This window comes from Anastrepha ludens, chromosome 4, assembly GCF_028408465.1.
Source record: "Anastrepha ludens isolate Willacy chromosome 4, idAnaLude1.1, whole genome shotgun sequence".
NCBI lineage: Eukaryota > Metazoa > Arthropoda > Insecta > Diptera > Tephritidae > Anastrepha > Anastrepha ludens.
The window spans coordinates 33,625,416-33,644,857 of NC_071500.1; the positions used below are offsets into that span (position 1 = coordinate 33,625,416).

Here is a 19,442-nt window from a genome sequence, read left to right on the forward strand (position 1 = left end):
ATACATATATACATTTATGAGTATGTATGTAAGTATGAGTGCAATTTATTATATATAATATGGCTATGAAATCATTTTTGCAAGTGCTAGGTATGTGAAAAGATGGTATGATATTGAAATTAAGATGAAAAAAAAATTGTTTAATTGTGGTCCCCTACAGGTATTCTCAGTTTACTTATACCTGTGAAGAAAGTATAATTTTGGCAACTCCTAAGGAGCCTGGTAGTGGTAAGGAACCTAGTGTTTTATCTATGTAAAATATTTTTTTAGCAATCATAATCTAATTATTAATTTATAAACTGCTGACTTTTTCAATAGTTACAAAGAAAAAAAAAGTAATTTTTTACATCAAGAACGCTTAACAGAATTTGCATAAATATCCCGGATATTCCTTGACTGCATACTAGCGTACTATAGGTGGAGTGAACAAAATTAGTCGACTCAATTAAAGAAAAAAGGATGTTGCAATTGTCTCATCCTAAGAATCTCCCAATAAAAGTTGCGAGTTATTAGTATATATGAGAGTGAGAAAGAACGCAAACAATTAATTATCTAAAATCACCAAAAATTCATCATTTCGGCAACAGTGAATTTCTTCCAAATCAGTTTCCTAATTTTGCGTGCATAGAAATCCTAAATGATAAATGGGTAAAAGTGCATAGATATCTGAAAAGTAAGGCAAATGTAACCTTAAAAGCAATATGAAAAAAAAATGTTTATATAAAAAAAATTAGTTGCGCTATTAGTGGCATTAATTCTGTTTCAAAAACAAACTTCCAGCAATTAAAAGCGAGACTGAACACATACACAAACATACAGATTGGAAAAACAAGTCCAATGAATTTAAGCAAATAACCACAAGCCGGGCTTCAAAAAGGTTTACAATTAATTCAGAAACCATAAGTTGGCGCCTTTGCTACTCACTTCTCATCATGCTCGAAGCTCTGAGTGCGCCTCAATATAACATCTGATGTCTCTGGTGTGTTGTTAGTTTTATTAACTTCTTTTTCAGGAACTTCTAAGAATCATAGATATATTTATATGTTTAAAAATTGTGATTTATTAAAATTGAATTTCTATTTATAGCCTATCACTCACGATTTTTCGTTGGACTTTCGTTCTGTGTGCGCACACGTGCCAAACTATTGCGTCGCCACGGCGCCTCCTCCTCAACAGATTGGTTATCACTAGATGAATCACTCGGTTGCTTTGATTTTTCATCTGTAATATAGTAAGAATTTCATTATCTGTGAATTAGAAGCAATGAAACAATAAATTCCCCAAAAAAAAAAAAATTAAATTAAGTAAAAAAATCTTTCTAAAGTATACACAACAATACAAAAAAACACTTTCGATTTCAGCGTATATAACCGTTTAAAGATAGACTATTATTAGAAGAGGCTAGGTAAATAGATTCCAACAAAATTATAAAAAAAATGATACTACACAGCATGATTCTCATATTAACAACCACAATTTAATTCGTAACAATTGTAACAATCAGAATAAGATATACAAATGTATTATATATTCAATTTTTCATAACAAAAAAGAAAACTCAACTAACAAACAAAATTCTCACCCCGCTACACCATTTCACAGTTATTAGAGAGTATACTTGAATATTCAAGGATGATAGATTTACCAGGTTTGGCCATTAACTATGATGAAAAACAAAATTATGCGAGCAACTTCGGCTGCCACGTCACAGGGGATGCGGCAGCTGAATTCTGCACGATCATTTCACATGTATTCACACACTCAGTCGTTGTTAATTGGCAACGAAGCAACATGGGCGAAGACAGTGATCATTATTTTCGTATATCACTAACACAATCTTAGTTTTTTCGTAAACAAATCGCTTCGTGACCCCTGATTCTAGCAAATTCGCTGCGAGCCGGTTAACGGTCTCATATTGGACACACCTGTAAAAATCTTTTCACCATGTTGAATATTCAATCTCATATATGTACATATGTACACCAACTGATTTGAAAATTGTTCAGTTTCTAAGCTATTTTTTTTTTTTTTTTTTTTTTTTTTTTTTTTTTTTTTTTTTAATTTCTCAATTCAATCGTTCTCTATAATACCCTGGAGGAATGATGTAGCTCTACATACATAACAAAACACACACACGCACACATACGCTTTCACGAAAGATACCTTCAGGTTCGGATAGGCTTGTCGAGTGTGAGCTTTCTGTTGAATCGGTGAGTTCAGAATCGGTTTCATCATATTCAGCTATTCGCGCTAGGTTATGCGGCTGATCCAGCTGTTCACTACTATCAATCATTGGCAGTTCAATATCAGATATGGAAGCTGCTAGGCAAACATATGTATTTACAGAAACGATACAACGGTACGGCACAATGGACACGATGAGCCAGGTAAAGATGATTGTTTCAAGTTGCGCAAAAGTACGAATTGAGTGTTTGCAGCAGTAAGTATTCACAGTCATTCGTGTACAATGGGGAATAATGCAATACAAAATGTACAAAACTTTGGTATACTTAATTAATTGAAAACGTTTTGGTGTGGTAAATGCCAACGATTGAAACGAAAAATATGAGTAAAAAATATATGCTAAAATGGCAGTGCGAGGTGCGAGTATTCAACTCAATAGTGTGGAAAAACGTTATTGAAATTTAAAATATGTGTAATACAGAAACTTGACAAGGGTAGCTCATGCACAATGGAGTTTAACGACCATGTGAGCCTGATTGAAATTAACATAGAAAACCGAAGGGCAACAAACATTGGGTGTTGGCAATAAAAAACGAATTTAAGAGAAAATCAATTTATAACAGTTTGAGAAAATATTATAAATGTAGTAAATATGTTTGTCTAATGTCTAATGTGAAATTAAAAAAATAAATAAATAAATAAATAAAATAAACTCTGAATATATGTAAATGTTGATGTGCATACCATTCGCTTGATCCTTCGACTGATCCGACTTCACTTCAACTCGTATGATTTTCGTTGGTGTATTATCAATGTGATTTTCAATTTTATCTGAGATTCTGTGAAAACGGCAAATCAGTTAAAAAAAGTTAAAATGATTTCAATGAAACGAGTAACCTGATTTGACTAGAAGGGCGACGTTTGACACGTTTGTTGCTGGTGTTACGCAATTCCTCCAAGAATTTTGCCATTTTACGATCAGCCACATCGATGCACGTTTGACCGGCGTAATTGCGTATATCCATATCAGCCATGGCATTGACAATCATTTCGGCTGCCTCCTTCTGGCCCCAATGTGATGCAGCATGCAACGGCGTCCAGCCATCATTGTCCTGTTTATCGACATTAGCACGCCCGGCGAGTAGTAAACTTATAACCTAACGTGAAATACAAAACATATAAGAAAAGGTTTAAGCAAAAATACTAAACACAAATTCACAAAATTTTGTTAAAAAAACGACTATACCTTAGTGTAACCCTTTGCCGCTGCAACATGCAACGCTGTGGCACCAGTTTTTGGATGTGGCCGATCCACTTCGGACGCATCACTGCGCAACCATTTTTTGGCATCACTCAACATCAGCTGCTCCTCTGCCTGTCGCGCCTTCTCACAGTCGATATTGTGTTCAGTCATCACCTTTTGCATGAAATCCATCATCGGCAAATGTTGTATATCGACAGCCAAGTCCACGGCCAAGTCACCGTCGCTATTTACAGCGGCCGGATCGGCGTTGTGTTCTACCAAATAACGGGCTATGCTCACAAAGCTGCTCCATCAGCAACAAAAAAAACGGGGAAAAGAGTGACGTGAGCCATGTTGATTTTATTGGGAAATAAATTGGAGGAAAAAGTTGAAAGAGAAAATAAATTATTTATTTTTTGATTATTTTTAAGTGCGCAACGCTGGTAATTTTTCTTCTAAAAGCATTTGGCTCGGTTAGGTTACTCACCCGCACGAGGCTGTGGCATGTAGCGGCGTCCACCCTTCATTATCTTGTCTGTTTATATCAGCGCCATGTTCGATTAGAAATTCCACCATTTCTAGATTATCATCAATGCAAGCCTAAAAGAAATTAAAAAACAATAGAGGGTATATTTAATTTTGCTTGCTACGCATGTTCAAATTTTCTGAAAAAACTTCAACAACTTTTCGCACCGAATTTTAATAGAATGATGTGTCCCAGTGAAGTGTTGCAATCGCAACAAAGCAGCGTGACAGCATTAACTACAAAACCCATACCCTATAAAGGATATTTAGTGCAATACTTTAACGTTAAATTTAATATATTAAAAATTTCGAAATGTAATTTTCATTGAAGAGTGTAACAATGCGAATTTTATTGCTTAAAACCCGGCTTGCTTCTTTCAAAACACATTTGTAGCTGTTCCTTTTTATTCAGGGTTGGAATCATTCGTTGAGGTATTCCCAATAGCATTAATTTTTAAAGAGGAAGTCTGTACCGATTCTCGAATATTTAAAACGTGGATAAAAGTTATGTGCATACGAATCGACACAGTGAATTGCCTACTTTAATCGATAACCGATTTCCCGGTGTTTTTATTTTAAAGTAATAAGTAAATTCAAGAAAATTCCGCTGCAGTAGAAATTCCGCTGCAATAGAAAATACAAATATTCTCGATTTTGCTGCCGAATCGCCACAGAGGTGCGGCGGAGAATGTACTGGAAAATGATCAGTGTCCTTTTCGTCATGGTCGCTCAACAACTGACCAGGATGTTCAATCTGATGCAAAACCTTGAAAGGTGTTACGAGTACAATAACGACGTACACATGCTCTTAGTCGATTTCAAACAATCAAGTCAATCGGTTAGAATCAAAATCCCTCAAGCATGCACGGAGCTCGACATAAACTAAAAAATATTACGCTTAACTATGACCACCTCTAATAACACCAAAGGAAAAGTCCTTTTGTAATAGTCAACCTCGGAACACTTTGCCATCGAAAGTGGTGTCAAACAAGGCGTTATCTTATCAACAACTGTTTTCTATTTACTTTTGCTCAACGCAATCAATAACGATGTGAGACCCCATCATTTATTCAGCCGCTCCGGTCTAACCATCGCGTATACTGATAACATAGCCTTTCTTACTCGAAATCGAAGATACATAGGTGAACTTTTCTCTAACATGGAAACAGAAGCAAATGCTGTCGGGCTCCATATGCACTGCAAATACGCCAAATATATGAAAATGTCACGGGATGTTGAAAGGCGGAAGCCCGAAAATATAACTATTTAACACTATGTTTTTGAAGGAGTATAGAGAGTTTCAAGTAACTGGGAGCACTACGAAAAAATGACAATAGTGTTCAGGACTGCATCCAAGATCGACTTGTTGCGGCAAACAGAGCGTTCTACGCCAACCCGAAATTACTCTCGCGCAGCTGTACCTACAGTATTTAAAAAACAATAAAAAGACCAGTTTCGACGTATGGCTGTGAGTTATGAGTTATGCCAATCGAGGATGAACAAAATCTTCGAGTTTTCGAAAGAAGAGTCTTACGAAAAGTGTATGTTCCAATTTGGGTTGATGCAAGAGAAGCTGCTGCGAATTCCCAAAGGGGAAGATGTCGTTAAGTTCGTAAAATTGCAACGACTCCAATGGTTAGATCATGTCATACGCATAAGTAAGAAAACTCCCCAAAAATCCTCCTTAAATTACAACGCACTGGCCACTAGATATAAAGGAAGGCCTACGAAACGCTGATTCTACGATGTCATTGAAGATATCAATCAACTAAAAATACATTAGTGTACATCGAATTTACCCATGTTGAATATAAAGACCAGGTTCGTTTTACTCCGAGTACTAGGTAACATACATTATTATAACAAGGGGGCTTAGCACTGCGACCTGAAAGTTCTATTGTGCCTTCTACATGGAATCAAAGTATTTCTTCGAGCCCAACTTCATCAATAAATTTTAGTGTTACTCCAATTCCATTGAGTTTTATTTGCTCCTCTGGTAAAATGTGCTTTTATCTTCCCTCCCCACGGACCCTGCATTAGTCATTGGAATAGCTGAAATTGAAGCATATCCTCATTCGGCAAGGCTTCGAGGAATGGATAATGGGCCCCCAACGGACTCCATAGTAACCGAAGGCTTCATTCTAAAGATGTGGTTTTTTTGGTGTACCATCCTAAAGGTCCTAAAATTACATGCACGCAGCCCACAAAACATATTGACCCATAAGAGTTCGGTGAGGTAATAACCTAAACGATACCTAAACGAATGACTACATCCCTAAATCGTTTTTGCACCTCTTAAATCTCTACTGACAAAGAGCCATTTTGAAATATGACTGACTTGGCAGAGGAAAATATCGACGGCAAACGATATGTGTATAGGGACAAAACTTGACACTATTTTTTATTTACATATATTTATTATTTCTGTAAATTTGTTTGTTAATTTTTTGAATACTGGTATCAAAGCCCTCATTTTTTTAATTCTTTTGAAATATCATCTGCACCTCCATCAAGTGGAATTGTTCAGCACGACAAGTTTATTCTATAGCAGTAGACGGTGCTGTAAGCAAGTTGAAAATGCCGATGAACTAATGTTTTCACAATACACTATAAAATTATTCAACTATGAATATTAAATGGCTTCTACGAGGGGTGCCTTGTATATGTCGGGATTTAGCAACCCTAGTGTTGCAATCTGGCAACTGACAGCTGTATCGCAAAGTTTGACATTTTTTGGCTTTTACGTACCCAGAACGTTTTGAAATACCAGCGCTATTTGTATTGTTTGCAGTAACTTAAAAGATTCATCTCGGTCCAAAAATGGAATTAAATCGTGAACATTTTCGTGCGATTATTTTTTACAACTTTCGACGTGGATTAACTCAGCAACATTGCATGGATGAACTTAATTCATTCTTTGGCGATGAAGCTCCATCAAGGACCAGTGTTTATCGATAGTATGGTGAATTCAATCGTGGTCCTAGTTCACTCCAAGACGAATTTCGTGAAGGTCGTCCAAAATCAGTTGTATAGATCTTCATGGAGAATATTTTGAAAAACAATAAAGTGATTTTCGATGATTAAAATTTGTCCTTGTTCTCTAATCCCGACATATAAAAGGCACCCCTCGTATATGCCCACATATAATTTTTTTTTTTTGTAATTTCTAATAACATAAGTGGACCTTATGAGGAGAAATTAATGTGATTTAGGATTGCATTTTTGTTCAAAAAAATATTGGACTTTTTAAAAATCATTGGTTGCTTATTACTTGAACCCTCTAAAATGTTCGGTTCGGCTTAGGCTGAAAATGGCCCAAATTCCGTTCGGTTTGGTTAGATTTTAAAAATAGATATTTCGTTCTCCAGAAAAAAAGAGACCCATACTCTTTTATTTTGAAATTGGTTAATATTTAAGGTGCCGCCCGAGCTTTGAAACTTCCCATTTATATTGCAAAAAGGAAATTCATCATTTTCTATAACTTCTATAAAATCGTTAAAAAAATAAATATTTTTGCTTCCAAAATCTTCAATATATGAAATTCTGATGCACATTTTTTTAGAATTGTTTTAACTATTGTTTCCATAAATAAGATATGTATCTTTTTGAGTATTTCTAACAATGTTATCGTCATTTTCCGCACAGAATTTTTATTGCTTCCAGGAAATGAAATGAAGGATAATGAGTTTAAGCATATCAATAATAATTTGAATTGTTTAGACAAATAATTATTTTTGCTACGAATTTCCAATTTTTGTTCTTAATTTTACAACTGGCTTATGCTGGCTACGATCACCGATCAAATCTTATTTACATATACATACATACTAAATATAAACAATTAAATATGCATCAGAAACTGATTAATTGAAGATTTCAATAAAAAAATATTTTCGCAAATCTACGCAAAAATGTATTTGCCCATGTAAAATATGTGGCTATAACTTCCCAAAACCATTTTTTCTTTTTGCTCTTTTTCAGATAAGAACATGGAGAACTGCAACTTAACTCAAGATGTGAGGAGACATGCAGTTAATATATATGTGCAAATCACACTGATTTATAAATTTCTAATTTCATTAAGCACGCCCGCTCCTTCGTTCATAAGGTTCGCCGTGAATTGAAAGCACCTGAGATGTGAAGGCTTATATCAGACGACAATGTTTACCAAGACCAAAAGACCAACTACAGAAATGGCAGACAATTCTACAGAGATTGTCATGCACACGAAGTTTCCAGCCACTGTTATGGTTTTAGGTGTTGTAGGCAACAAAGGATTTCGAGTAAACTCTGCAGCATATTTACATACATGTTCTAGAGGCAGTAGTGAAACTGACTATATATGCGGTGATAGCCTATACATCATTCAGCGATACTCTGCTCATTCACACAAGACTGGATTGCTGAAAAATTTCATGGCCACATAACACCGAATTTATGATGGCATAACTACCCAGACTTTAATCACCTGGGTTACTACGTATGGGCTGGGCGTGAACCAATAAGCATCCCCTTAACACCATTTCTTTTCTGAAGGCCTTTATGGGCAATATGAATAAGCAACATTTGATTCGGACATGCAATCGTTTCCGGACGCGGATCGAAGAGATTACTGCATTCGAAATTATATTGAGTGATTTTGGGGGAATATAACAAGTTAATGTTGTGTAAAAATTTTGCAAAGTTTCAATCAATTTTGTTCAATATAAAAGCTAATTAGTTTTACTCTCAAGTTGCCCTCAGACACCATACGCACCCTGTATATGGAATACTATATTTGAAAGCTCGAGCGGTACCTTAACCACTATTATCCAATTTCAAAATAAAAAACAACGTCCTCGTTTTTCCATTTTCCATAATTCTGGTGTACCCTCCATGCATGAAAATTCCAAACAATTGATTTGCTTGTGCATTTATAAACAAAAACAGAATCTTTAGAATTTCACATGTACATACGCTTCACGCCTCTTTCACACACACACACACATACATGCACACACAGATACGTATGTATGTACCTATAAATATAAAAGAGAAAAAGTTATTAGAAAAGGTGCAAAAATCCACATTGCCCGCATATTTATTTATGCGCATTTTGCTATCGCTCGCATTGTTTAAATTTTATGGCTCACATTTTGATAACGGAAATTAAGAATAGAAGCAAAAAGCAAGAGCCATTAAATATTCTATTTTGGCAAGCACTCATTTTGATACGTTTTAGACTAATGCCTAAATGCCAATTATTTACAATATAAGGGCGACGTTTTAGTATTTTTGTAAACTTACTTTATAAACTAAGAAGTATCAAACCGAAATTTCTCTATAAAATAAATTATATACCGTCAGGAAGCCACCAAAGTTATAGTAACAGATTCAATACTAAGAATTATAATCAGAGCATAGGCAATGGAAAAATATGTCGAAAATATTTTTTGAAATAAAATTTTGGTGTGACGTTTTTTTATTTTTAAATATATAGAAACATAAGAATATAAATTTTGATATGAATTAAAAAACACGACTTCCTAGGGTATTCCAAAAAAATTTTTTTTATAAATATTCATAAATATTAACTTGTAATGAAATACATCTATATATATTAGGGCGGGTCGATTTAAAAATCGCTCATTGCTCTGTGAAAATCGTATTCTAGGGATCAAAATAAGAAACTTTGCCGAAGGAACCATACCTCTAAAACGAATTCTTATGTCCCCTAATTTGGGTCGAACGAAAAATCCCACTTTGACCCATTTAGAGAGGCCTAATATATATGTATTATATTTATACAAAAATATTTATTATTATTATTGTACGTAAAACTACGGTATTTTAGCTTTCGACAGAGAATATAAAAACTATTTATAACTGCTATTTTTTGCAAATCGTTTTCTCACTAAGAAATATTATTAATATGTTGTAAGTTTTATTTAGATATACACATGAATATACAGGGTTACCGGAGGACAAATCTGAATAACCTAGACAGGATGTCCGAAACCTAACCGTTTCCAAGCTATGCGAAAATTATAATTTTTTGTTTGTTTTTTGTTTTTTTTTTTTTTGCTTGTACTTCCACTTTTTTTTAATGTTAGTTCAAGAAACCGATTCGTTTTCGGTTTTTAGTCGACGGGTATGCCAATTTGAAAAAAGCATCAATCAAGTTTTCACCAAGTCTTCACAATTAAAAATTGCTGCTTGATAAAATTTTAAATTTACGATTTTTCACTAAATGTTTCCTACTTCAAATCATTAAAAAACGGAAATTATTCTGCAAATTATTTTGAAAACTAATTGTCTGGTTAGCTATATAAAAAAATAGTATATTCCAAGAATAATGTAATTGAATAGACTCAGCATGTAATTCAATATAACAAAGCAGCGGTTCCAAACACCACCTGTTTAGTAGCTAACATCATTTAATTTAATCGAAAATGGTCGGATTAACACAGGAGGCAATCCAGAGCCAAGTGGCATTAATAATTCGAGTAAATTGTTCCTTCAAAAATGGTCGCAGTCCACGACATTCAAGCAATCAGACAAAAAGAATGGGCGACCTTCCTGGTAACATTTTATATTCAAATTATGTAATATACTAGTACATTTGTTCCTATACAGGGTCCGCCTTTAACAATATTATCAGTGAAAGTATGAGAATTACACATTTTTGCAGTAAGTGTCCTCAAATTGATTAAGATATACATTTTTATTCTGTCCATAATTATATTTTTCCCCACATTTTATATGAAAAGAGAACACTGTGCGAACCGCTAAGCTGACTATTATTTTGTGTTTGTCTTATCGATTTGCATAACATATTTTGGTTAACACAGTTTAATGTCTACGAAATTTGATAATTTATGAGGAATGCGACGAGTCTTCAAAAAAGAAAAAAAAAGAAAATTAATTAGAGTGTGTAGTACATAAATTTTATGAAGAATAAGAAAAGGGTATCATAAAAAGTTTGATTACAAAGATTTGAGCACAGTTAAAACCTCTTCTTTTCTTACCTCTTAATGAATTTGATTAAAGCGAGTAAGTACCCTTTGAAGAATTAACCTTTGCTGGAGCTGATTGTATCAGCAAAAAATATTATTGGAATTCAATGCAATTTCGTATTCGCTTGCATTTATTTTACTAAAATTTCATGATCTAAGAAATTTTCTAAAAATTCAAATGAAAAAGTTTAACATTTATATGGCAATTTGGCAAATTTTTTCTAAATTTTGTATAAAGTTAGAAAATGAGATTTACATGGTACTGATTAAAGCATGAAAAATGTTTTAGAAAAAAAAGATAAAAAAAGTTTGCTGGAAAAACGTTGTAGATATTGTCACTAATTAAACAATCACCATACATCCAGTTATTCTAGCCAGTGTGCATCGTAAGATATGACTCCTTTAACTCGGAACATTTTAATTCTCTTAATATGTATAATTTTATAGCAGTTATTGCTAAGTTTCTTAATTTATTTAAGACCTCTTTCTTAAGAAATTCTTATAAAACACTAACTATTAATTTATAAGGAATAACTTGTAATTTTTCAAATAAGTACATTTAGTTGCACGAACCTCATATATTCAAGAAAAATTAGATGCAATACATAAAATTTAAAAGAAAACTTCAAGAAAATTTCTTTAATTACGGAAAACAGTCAGTCTTCCACCCATGTGTGATTATCATATCATTACTTAGACTAAATGTTACTTTGCATGTTTTCTTCGTTAATAATTTTATAGCATGTTCGGCAACTCGGAAAATCACAGGTATATGGGAGATAGGGAAGATTATTGACCAACTTCGCTCATTTCGGAGTTGACCTGGGATGAAAAGTCCCCGGCCTAACACATAGATTAACTAACACTAGTTTTATTGCATCCTCCTCTTTTTCAATTAGGACTAACCTTAAAAAGACAGCTGTTAACACTTCATGCTATTCTATCCAATAGTTCGTGAGTTATTGTGCTAAGAGCGACGTTACTTGAGTTATTTTCAAAACAATGGATGAATCAAATTTCATGTTTTTATTTTACACTGCTTCTTGATAGGGAAAAAATACCGTTCAAGCGAAACAATGGTTTTAACAGTGTCCAAATGATGCGGTAACACCAGAAAACATAAAAAAAATCCACAAAATCGTTTTGAATGAACGAAAAGTGAAGTTACGTGAATTAGCTGACATCAAAAGATATCAAAAGAATGTTTCGGCTTTATATTGCATGAGCATTTGACTATGAGAAAGCTGAATTCAAAGTGGGTGCCGCGTTTGCTCACTGTTGACCAAAAGCAAGAACGTGTTGTTGATGGCAAAACTACATGAATTGAACTTCGAATTGTTCCCACATCCAGTGATTACTGACTATTCGCAGACCTAAAACAAATGCTCGCCGGTAAGAAACTTCAATCTCTCTACAAAGGTGGTATTGAAATGTTAGAGCGGTGCTGGAATGATTGCTCTTGATGGAAATTACATTGATGAATAAAGCTAATTTTCTCTGTTAGGCCGGACTTTCCAAACATTTTTTTTTGTGTTTCACGGGTGAGGGGGTTTAAAATGTCTAATACATCATCAAAGCTCCGTCGCAGCAATGGTATGTCCAAAGACTAAAAAACTCCCCCTCATTTGGAACCGTTCTAACCGAAGGTCTATGCCTATGTGCCTGCGTCTAGGTCCCACTTTTTTATACATAGAATACTTTTCCCGAAACCACTACCACGTTTCTTCGCTACTTAGCATCTTGTCGATTATATAATATTTTCAGTGATTATGTGACCGACTGCATTCTCCAGCGTTCTTGTTCCCAACGCATCTTCGGCGGCATCTCCGTATATTCATGTAAGGTATTCGCATTTCCCTATTTTGAACAGGTATTTCTGGAAATACCCGTGGTCCGAAGGCATTTGGGTTGTATAAAAATTTACTTCACCGAAGTTCCTGCTTTTCCATGTGGTAACGTCTTTTATGAGTCTAACCGTCCATCTGCCGCGTGTTTCGTTAATCGAGCGATCATGCCATAGCATTAGCGTTGCATCCCTGATTTCATGCGCTGCAGGTTAACTAGCTTTCTTTACTTTTCTAAAAATTCTTTACATGCAGACTTCCAAACATGTGCTTTATATGGAAAAAATTCTCAACATTATTTGCAAAAAAATTGTCAAGAAACAATGCGATTTCGGAGTGGCTTCAAACTAATATATATTTTATTATACTACACTTGAAGAATTTCTAAATATTCTGATTAAAAAGTTGAAAATTTTGATAACAATTTTTTTAAATTTGTTAAATGATTGTCAATACCAAGGTCAAGGTATACAGACAGTATTGGCCAAAACTAAAGCACCCAATTACACGATTTTTAATAATACCAAATAATTTAATAAAAGTGTTGAATAATTTTTGTTATGTTTTATTAAGACCAAGTTATTAAGAAAAACAAAAGGTAAAAAAATTCGATATTTTACGTGGTTTTTATTGAATTATTTGGCATTGTTAGAGATCATGTAAAGGAGGTGCTTTAGTTTTGGCCAATGCAGTATCGTATTTTTGATGTGATAACGTCTTATAATTCGATGTAGCCGGCTGCACGCACCAAAAAATGCGTCGTTATCTTGCTCATGCGTCGTTACCTTGCTTGAACTGCAAGCGAGAGCGCAGAACGAACGACAAAGAGGCACAATCGGCCTCCGCATTCGGCAACGTTCGACATCTGGCTCTCTCCTACTTGAGTGAGCATATATATGTATGTATATTCGCATATGTATATAAATTCACATATTTGTATTTGCATATGCCTTCTTCCTGTGTGCATGGTAACGAACCATTTCTCTGAACTATAGGACGATGATAGGAAAAGTGGGAAATGAAAGGGAGTGTTTCGAGTGTAATGTGTCTTGAAAAAGTCAAATCGATGATGGTGCTTCTTATATTGTTGACTTATAAACGTCTGATGCACAATCGAAATTGAACATATCTTTCATGAATTTGATAAATGTTTCGTAATTTTTCTCGTTGATGTAAATGTAACTTGATCAATTCCATTACGATTCCATTTTCCTCCTTCTCTATATCCATACAAAATATCTATCAAACAAATAAAATTAAAATTTTGTTTTGAAAAATGCAACCATTCCATCAGTTTTTTCTTATGACGTTGTCACGTTAAACTAACGTCAGTAAAGCGACTTTACAGACAACCTCTTTTTTTTAGTATTTTAAAAAAACCACCGTTTTGTGGAAGGTTAGCGTGTTGTTAGTGACCAATTTTGCTGATTTTCACTAACAACGCCCCCTGGACCAAGGTGTACATATGTACCAAGTTTCATCTTCACTCATGCTGTCGTAGGTTAAATCGATATCCCTCGATATTTTGAACATTTTGGTAAATATATGTACATCCATCCGTGCATATGTCTATATTTATATCGATTCGCTTAGGCTGCTATAAACAACCGTTATGACACCCTTGCCCACTAGATTACGAAATATGGTTTTCTAACTAAACGAACAGTACACTAACAGACGTTTTATGTTATGACTGAATTCCAAACATTTCTACATTAAACGAAAAATGAAAATATTAAAAATGTTGGCAAATGAAATTAAGCTAAAATCAAAAAAACTGCCAGCAGAAAATCATGTAAGCCAAAAGGCCGCTGAACGCTCCACGTATGTACATATGTATAAAAACAAGAAAAAGCAAAAATGCTACATGCATCCATACTTCTAGCTGAAACGTCCTAATTTTCCCTAGTATACGAGGGAATATTTACATGGAGGGTGGTTTGTATGTGCATATTTACCTTCTATATAAATACATATGTATATAAACCCCAACGCAACACAAACAATTTGAAAGTTTGCACAATCTGCGCAAATGATGCCTGGATGTGGGGAAATGATTAAACTAAGCACACACACTATATACAGTGGCGGCCACAATAATAATAACAGCGAGGCTTATTCAGATTGAAAGACTGTATCCATATAATTATAATAGTTGTGCAACCATTTTAACGATACTAATGTGTTAAAGTTATAGTTAAAAAAATTTTTTAAAACATTTTAAAAAAATGGTCGGAAATTATAAGATTAACACTTTAAAACTACAAATAAATGAAAGCGGGAAATTTATGTTTGAACAATGCCACTGAGAGGGCTGGATTTAATAGATCCGTAATAAGCATGTTTTTAAGTGTTTATCCGGCTACTGGACCCATAGAACGCCGAAAGAGAGGTAGACTCAAATTTTCTTAAATATCTGCTGAAAGTCACTTTATTTTAGATCGAAGAAATACGCAAGAAGTATTTGGTATGCATGAAAACGTATGCAAATTGAGTGGCATACGACTTCAGAAAGGTAATATTTTCATTTTTTTTTAATCTGATGGAATTGCGGATACGAGACGTAGACGCTTTTATTATTATTAAAAGATTTTCATACTCGAGCAGACGACCTAATCTATCAAAATGGTACTCGCTGCGAACTGGTTAGTGTTTTAATTTTTTAGATAGTCAGCCCCATAAGTAATTAGGTTAGGTTAGCCAGGTTGCTTGTGATGTCTGCATTTGATCTCCATCCCCTAACTAAGTTGCTTAAACCACTTGGATATTTTTAAGAAGGTAACTAGTCCCTCCAGTGAGACATTTTTTTAAGTTTCCCCAAAGGAAATATTCGCCAAGATTTTTGGCATAGCTTCTTTGAAGTGCAGGACATTCACAGAGAAGGTGTTGTACCGACTCTTTTTCTTGCGGTTATAAAAATTAAACAAAATATTGGAAAACTTAATTAAAAGACATTGTTTTTTTTTTATAATAAGAAAAAGTTTAATAAAAACTACTGCTGTAATAAATATAGATATAATAATAATAAAAAATAACAGCTTTGAAATTAAAAGTTAAAACCTCCCATTTTTCTAGAATCGACACTATTTTCACTGATTTCCATACGAAATATTTTATCTTTAACAGAAATGAGAATGTTTTGGATTGTTAACATTTTTATGTACGCCACTGTATTTACAATACATAAGAATGCGTATATGCGATTGAAATGTATGCAAGGGATAACATTAGCTGGGTGCTGTCAAAGCAATGGAAAACATGGATGTTTGCAAATTCAGCACCATTTGTATTGTATTCAAAAAACGAAAAAATTCTACAGTGTACAAATACGTAGTATGTCAATGGGTCTGTATGCTTATTTGTCGGAGTTCAGTCGAATATTTGCTCATCTACATCTGTAATCTGTAGTTGCATGTTTATCGCAGTATTAACCTACATACATATATTTTTTAGCAGTCTGGAGTGCTTTCATTTCAATAGACACTTTTGCAGGATAAACGAAGATAGCTTATTTTTGTTTTCAAACACATTCGTTCAACCAAACATCTACCCGGAATTCGAAATTATTCAATATTTACCGTGTACAGCTATGTACGAACAATAAATACTTTTATTTAGTCAAGAAATGTATGATTTGATGTTCAACGCACCGGAAGGCTTTGCAGCTATCTCACAACTCCCTAAGCACCGTAGCAGCTTAAAAAGATAATGTGATTTTTAGAAATTTATTTAAAATGAAAACATTTTTACGTAGAGATTTAAAAAAGCATATTAAACAATTTTTAATGCTTTCAAAATAGGTAGAAATATCAAACTTCAATTCACCATCAGTGATCCAAATTTCTCTTGACACCAATTTCTTTATTAGTCGATTATAAGAAGCTTTCTAAATACCTCCAAACCGTAGTCCTCATCTTTCCAGCCGAATGTGACACCTTTTGAAACTCTCAGGTAGTAGCCACCCCTTTTTTAACGATTACATCGACTAATGTTCATAATGTACCAATGCGGTATATGCGGTATAAATTCGTATGTAATATACCAGACGATTATGGAAGAGGTCCATAACGGTCCAGAACAATATTTTTGACTTGTTCGGGAATTCCTGAGAACATCACCTCAATCGGCCAATCAAAAGCAATAAACCACTTATAAATGAATGTTTTTCTTATGCTGGAGCCCCTATAAACGGAGGAAATCTCTTCCAATGTGACACGTTCTAGACTCCCTTTTTTAGTGAGAAACTTAGCACAACACTATACCCAAATTCCTCCATTGATAGAGGTGAGCGAAATACTTGAATTGCGCAATGTCTCAAATGTCGGGACTGCTGTGGTTTATATAGAAGCAAAAATTGGTAACGAAAAGTGAATTGTACTAAAAAATAGAGGTCCCACATCCCATAGTTAGCGATTTACCCCCTTTGGTGTTGCGTATTTTTCCTCACTGAAAGTTTTTAATTGGCTAAAACAGATTTTTATGATGCTCGCCAAAAAAATGTGTCCTTTTTTGTAACTTTTTAATAAAAAAATAGTTCATATTAGTACAATAAAAACCATATAATTCCATGTTTAGAACTTTGTGCAAATCGCATTGAGTAGAATTTAACACATTTTGTTTGTTAACGGTGTTGGGTTTTTCTTCCATATGAATCTTTATATTATATATGGAGAAATGCACAAGATCGCCAACACAAAAAAAAATTGTAAAAAAAACAACGCATTTTATTTTACCAAAATTCAATGTGCTTCAGAAAAATTAGAAAAATTCGGATTAAAAGGTGGAGAGTTTTTAGAAATTCCAACGAATTTTGTATAAAGTTTAAAACTTTGCGTTATTTGTATAATAAAATAGTAATGTGTTTATAATTTTCCAACGGGGCGTATACAGGGTTGCACATATTCGACGGACCCATCTGACAACCCTGTATATTTTGACAGAGACGTCAGATTGCTTAATGACATACCGCGTTGGAAGCGTCAGTCCAAGCAGATTTTTACCATGGAACAGTACACGCCACGCGAGCACTCCCAAATTGTTGAAATTTACATTCAACAAAAGAAGTCAATTGTGAAAAGAAGAAGAAAAGAAGAAAATTGTGATGCCAATTATTCGTCAAAAGCGTATGAGGCAGTTCTGGTTTCAACAAGACGGTGCTCCACCAAACACAGCTCGCACCACAATCGATTTTTTGAAGAAATTGTCGTCGTTTGATGTCGAAAAATGGCGATTTTGACTGGCCACCGTATTCGCCCGGTTTAACGCCACCTGACTTCGTCTTGTGGGGATATTTAAAATCAAAGGTTTATATTAATAAGCCAAAGACCACAGAAGAGCTCAAGAATAACATCCGTGAGGAAATAGCCGCTATTCCAGCCGAAATGTTAGCTAAAACTATGGAAAATGCTGAAAAACGGGCACAATACGCCGTACAGACTCAAGGCGGCCATTTGAGAGATATCATATTCAAAAAGTGATGTCAACAAATCTACTTGAACCAAATAAAATGATTATTATCGTCAACATCAAAAAAATTATGTTTTTCTTTGATTTAAAAAAAAACACATGGGTCCGTCGAATATGGGCAACCTTGTATAAGAAAAAATCGTAGGTGTGCGAATTAGCAGTTGTTAAGGCAAGTATATGTCTATATATCTTTAATTCCTTCCAGTTATTACAAACAACCGTTATATGAATAAAATTATATAAGTAATACCCTCGGTCACAAGCGCACGCGGGTATAAAAATAAATCTTTCAAGTCAGTATTTTTCAAAAGTTATAGAGTTTTCTAAGTTTCAGAAATTTGCAATGAAATAAAATTTTCATATACCTACATACTCGTGTGTAAACAAACCAGCAGGCTGTTTGCCACTCACGGCGTATGAGTAACATTTCATGCATTAAAAACTCTTTCATTGAGCACCGAAATTTTGTATCGAATTCTCTTTACGCTTCAGTAATATTTACATCTTGGATTGCGTGACTTTAGTAGATTGGCATGACGCTAGCTAGCACCAGCTTTTTGTTTACATTCGCTTTTCTAAAATGTATGCATCCACAAATGCAATGAAAATAAAAAATAAAATACAAACAAAAATTTATTTAATTATGCAGGTTTGTATGTACGTATAATACATACATACATATATACATAGAGGCATGTTGATTTTCTAACACTTACACTTTTCCTACTTGTAATGCAATTATATTTGCTGGGCAGCAAGTATTTTTTAAAAATATTGTTGTTGCCGTTGCTGTGGTTACTTCGTTGAACACGTTGGGTATGCGCTTGAGTAACAAATGGGGTGAATAACACTTTATTTGATTAAACTTGCGCTAATAGTTTCTATTATTATGCTGAATGCGAAGCGGCGTACGGCGTTGAGCGCTTTTTGTTGACGCGAACAGAAAAGCAACAGAGGCAGAAACAAAAACAAAAAACAACAAAAACCTAAATAATATAATCAAAACTGAAGAAAAAACAAATTTATAAAAAAACAGACAGCCTAGAAGAATGAAATAAAAAGTACAAGTGCACTCGCCATCGCCAATGCGACAACAAACTACAAAATAAGAAAAAGATTAGCACTTGTCAATGCATAGCAGAGTGGTTGGCTGCAACGATATATAACGTATAGCGATTGCTGATG

At 34.1% G+C, this 19,442-nt stretch overlaps 1 protein-coding gene across 21 annotated transcripts in view; it reads right to left on the minus strand.

The window, feature by feature from the left end:
* The window catches only part of LOC128861555 (protein phosphatase 1 regulatory subunit 12A), a 124,383-nt gene that overhangs the window by 82,556 nt on the left and 22,385 nt on the right, over nt 1–19,442 (minus strand). For 17 of the 21 annotated variants that reach the window (XM_054099774.1, XM_054099775.1, XM_054099763.1 and 14 more), the window contains 7 exons: nt 3,915–4,027; nt 3,431–3,731; nt 3,082–3,341; nt 2,929–3,023; nt 2,164–2,319; nt 1,099–1,221; nt 925–1,018 (listed from right to left, as the gene is read on the minus strand). In XM_054099774.1, coding sequence (XP_053955749.1) covers nt 925–1,018; nt 1,099–1,221; nt 2,164–2,319; nt 2,929–3,023; nt 3,082–3,341; nt 3,431–3,731; nt 3,915–4,027 — 1,142 coding nt within the window. The other 4 variants (XM_054099786.1, XM_054099773.1, XM_054099776.1 and 1 more) reach the window with 3 other exon arrangements.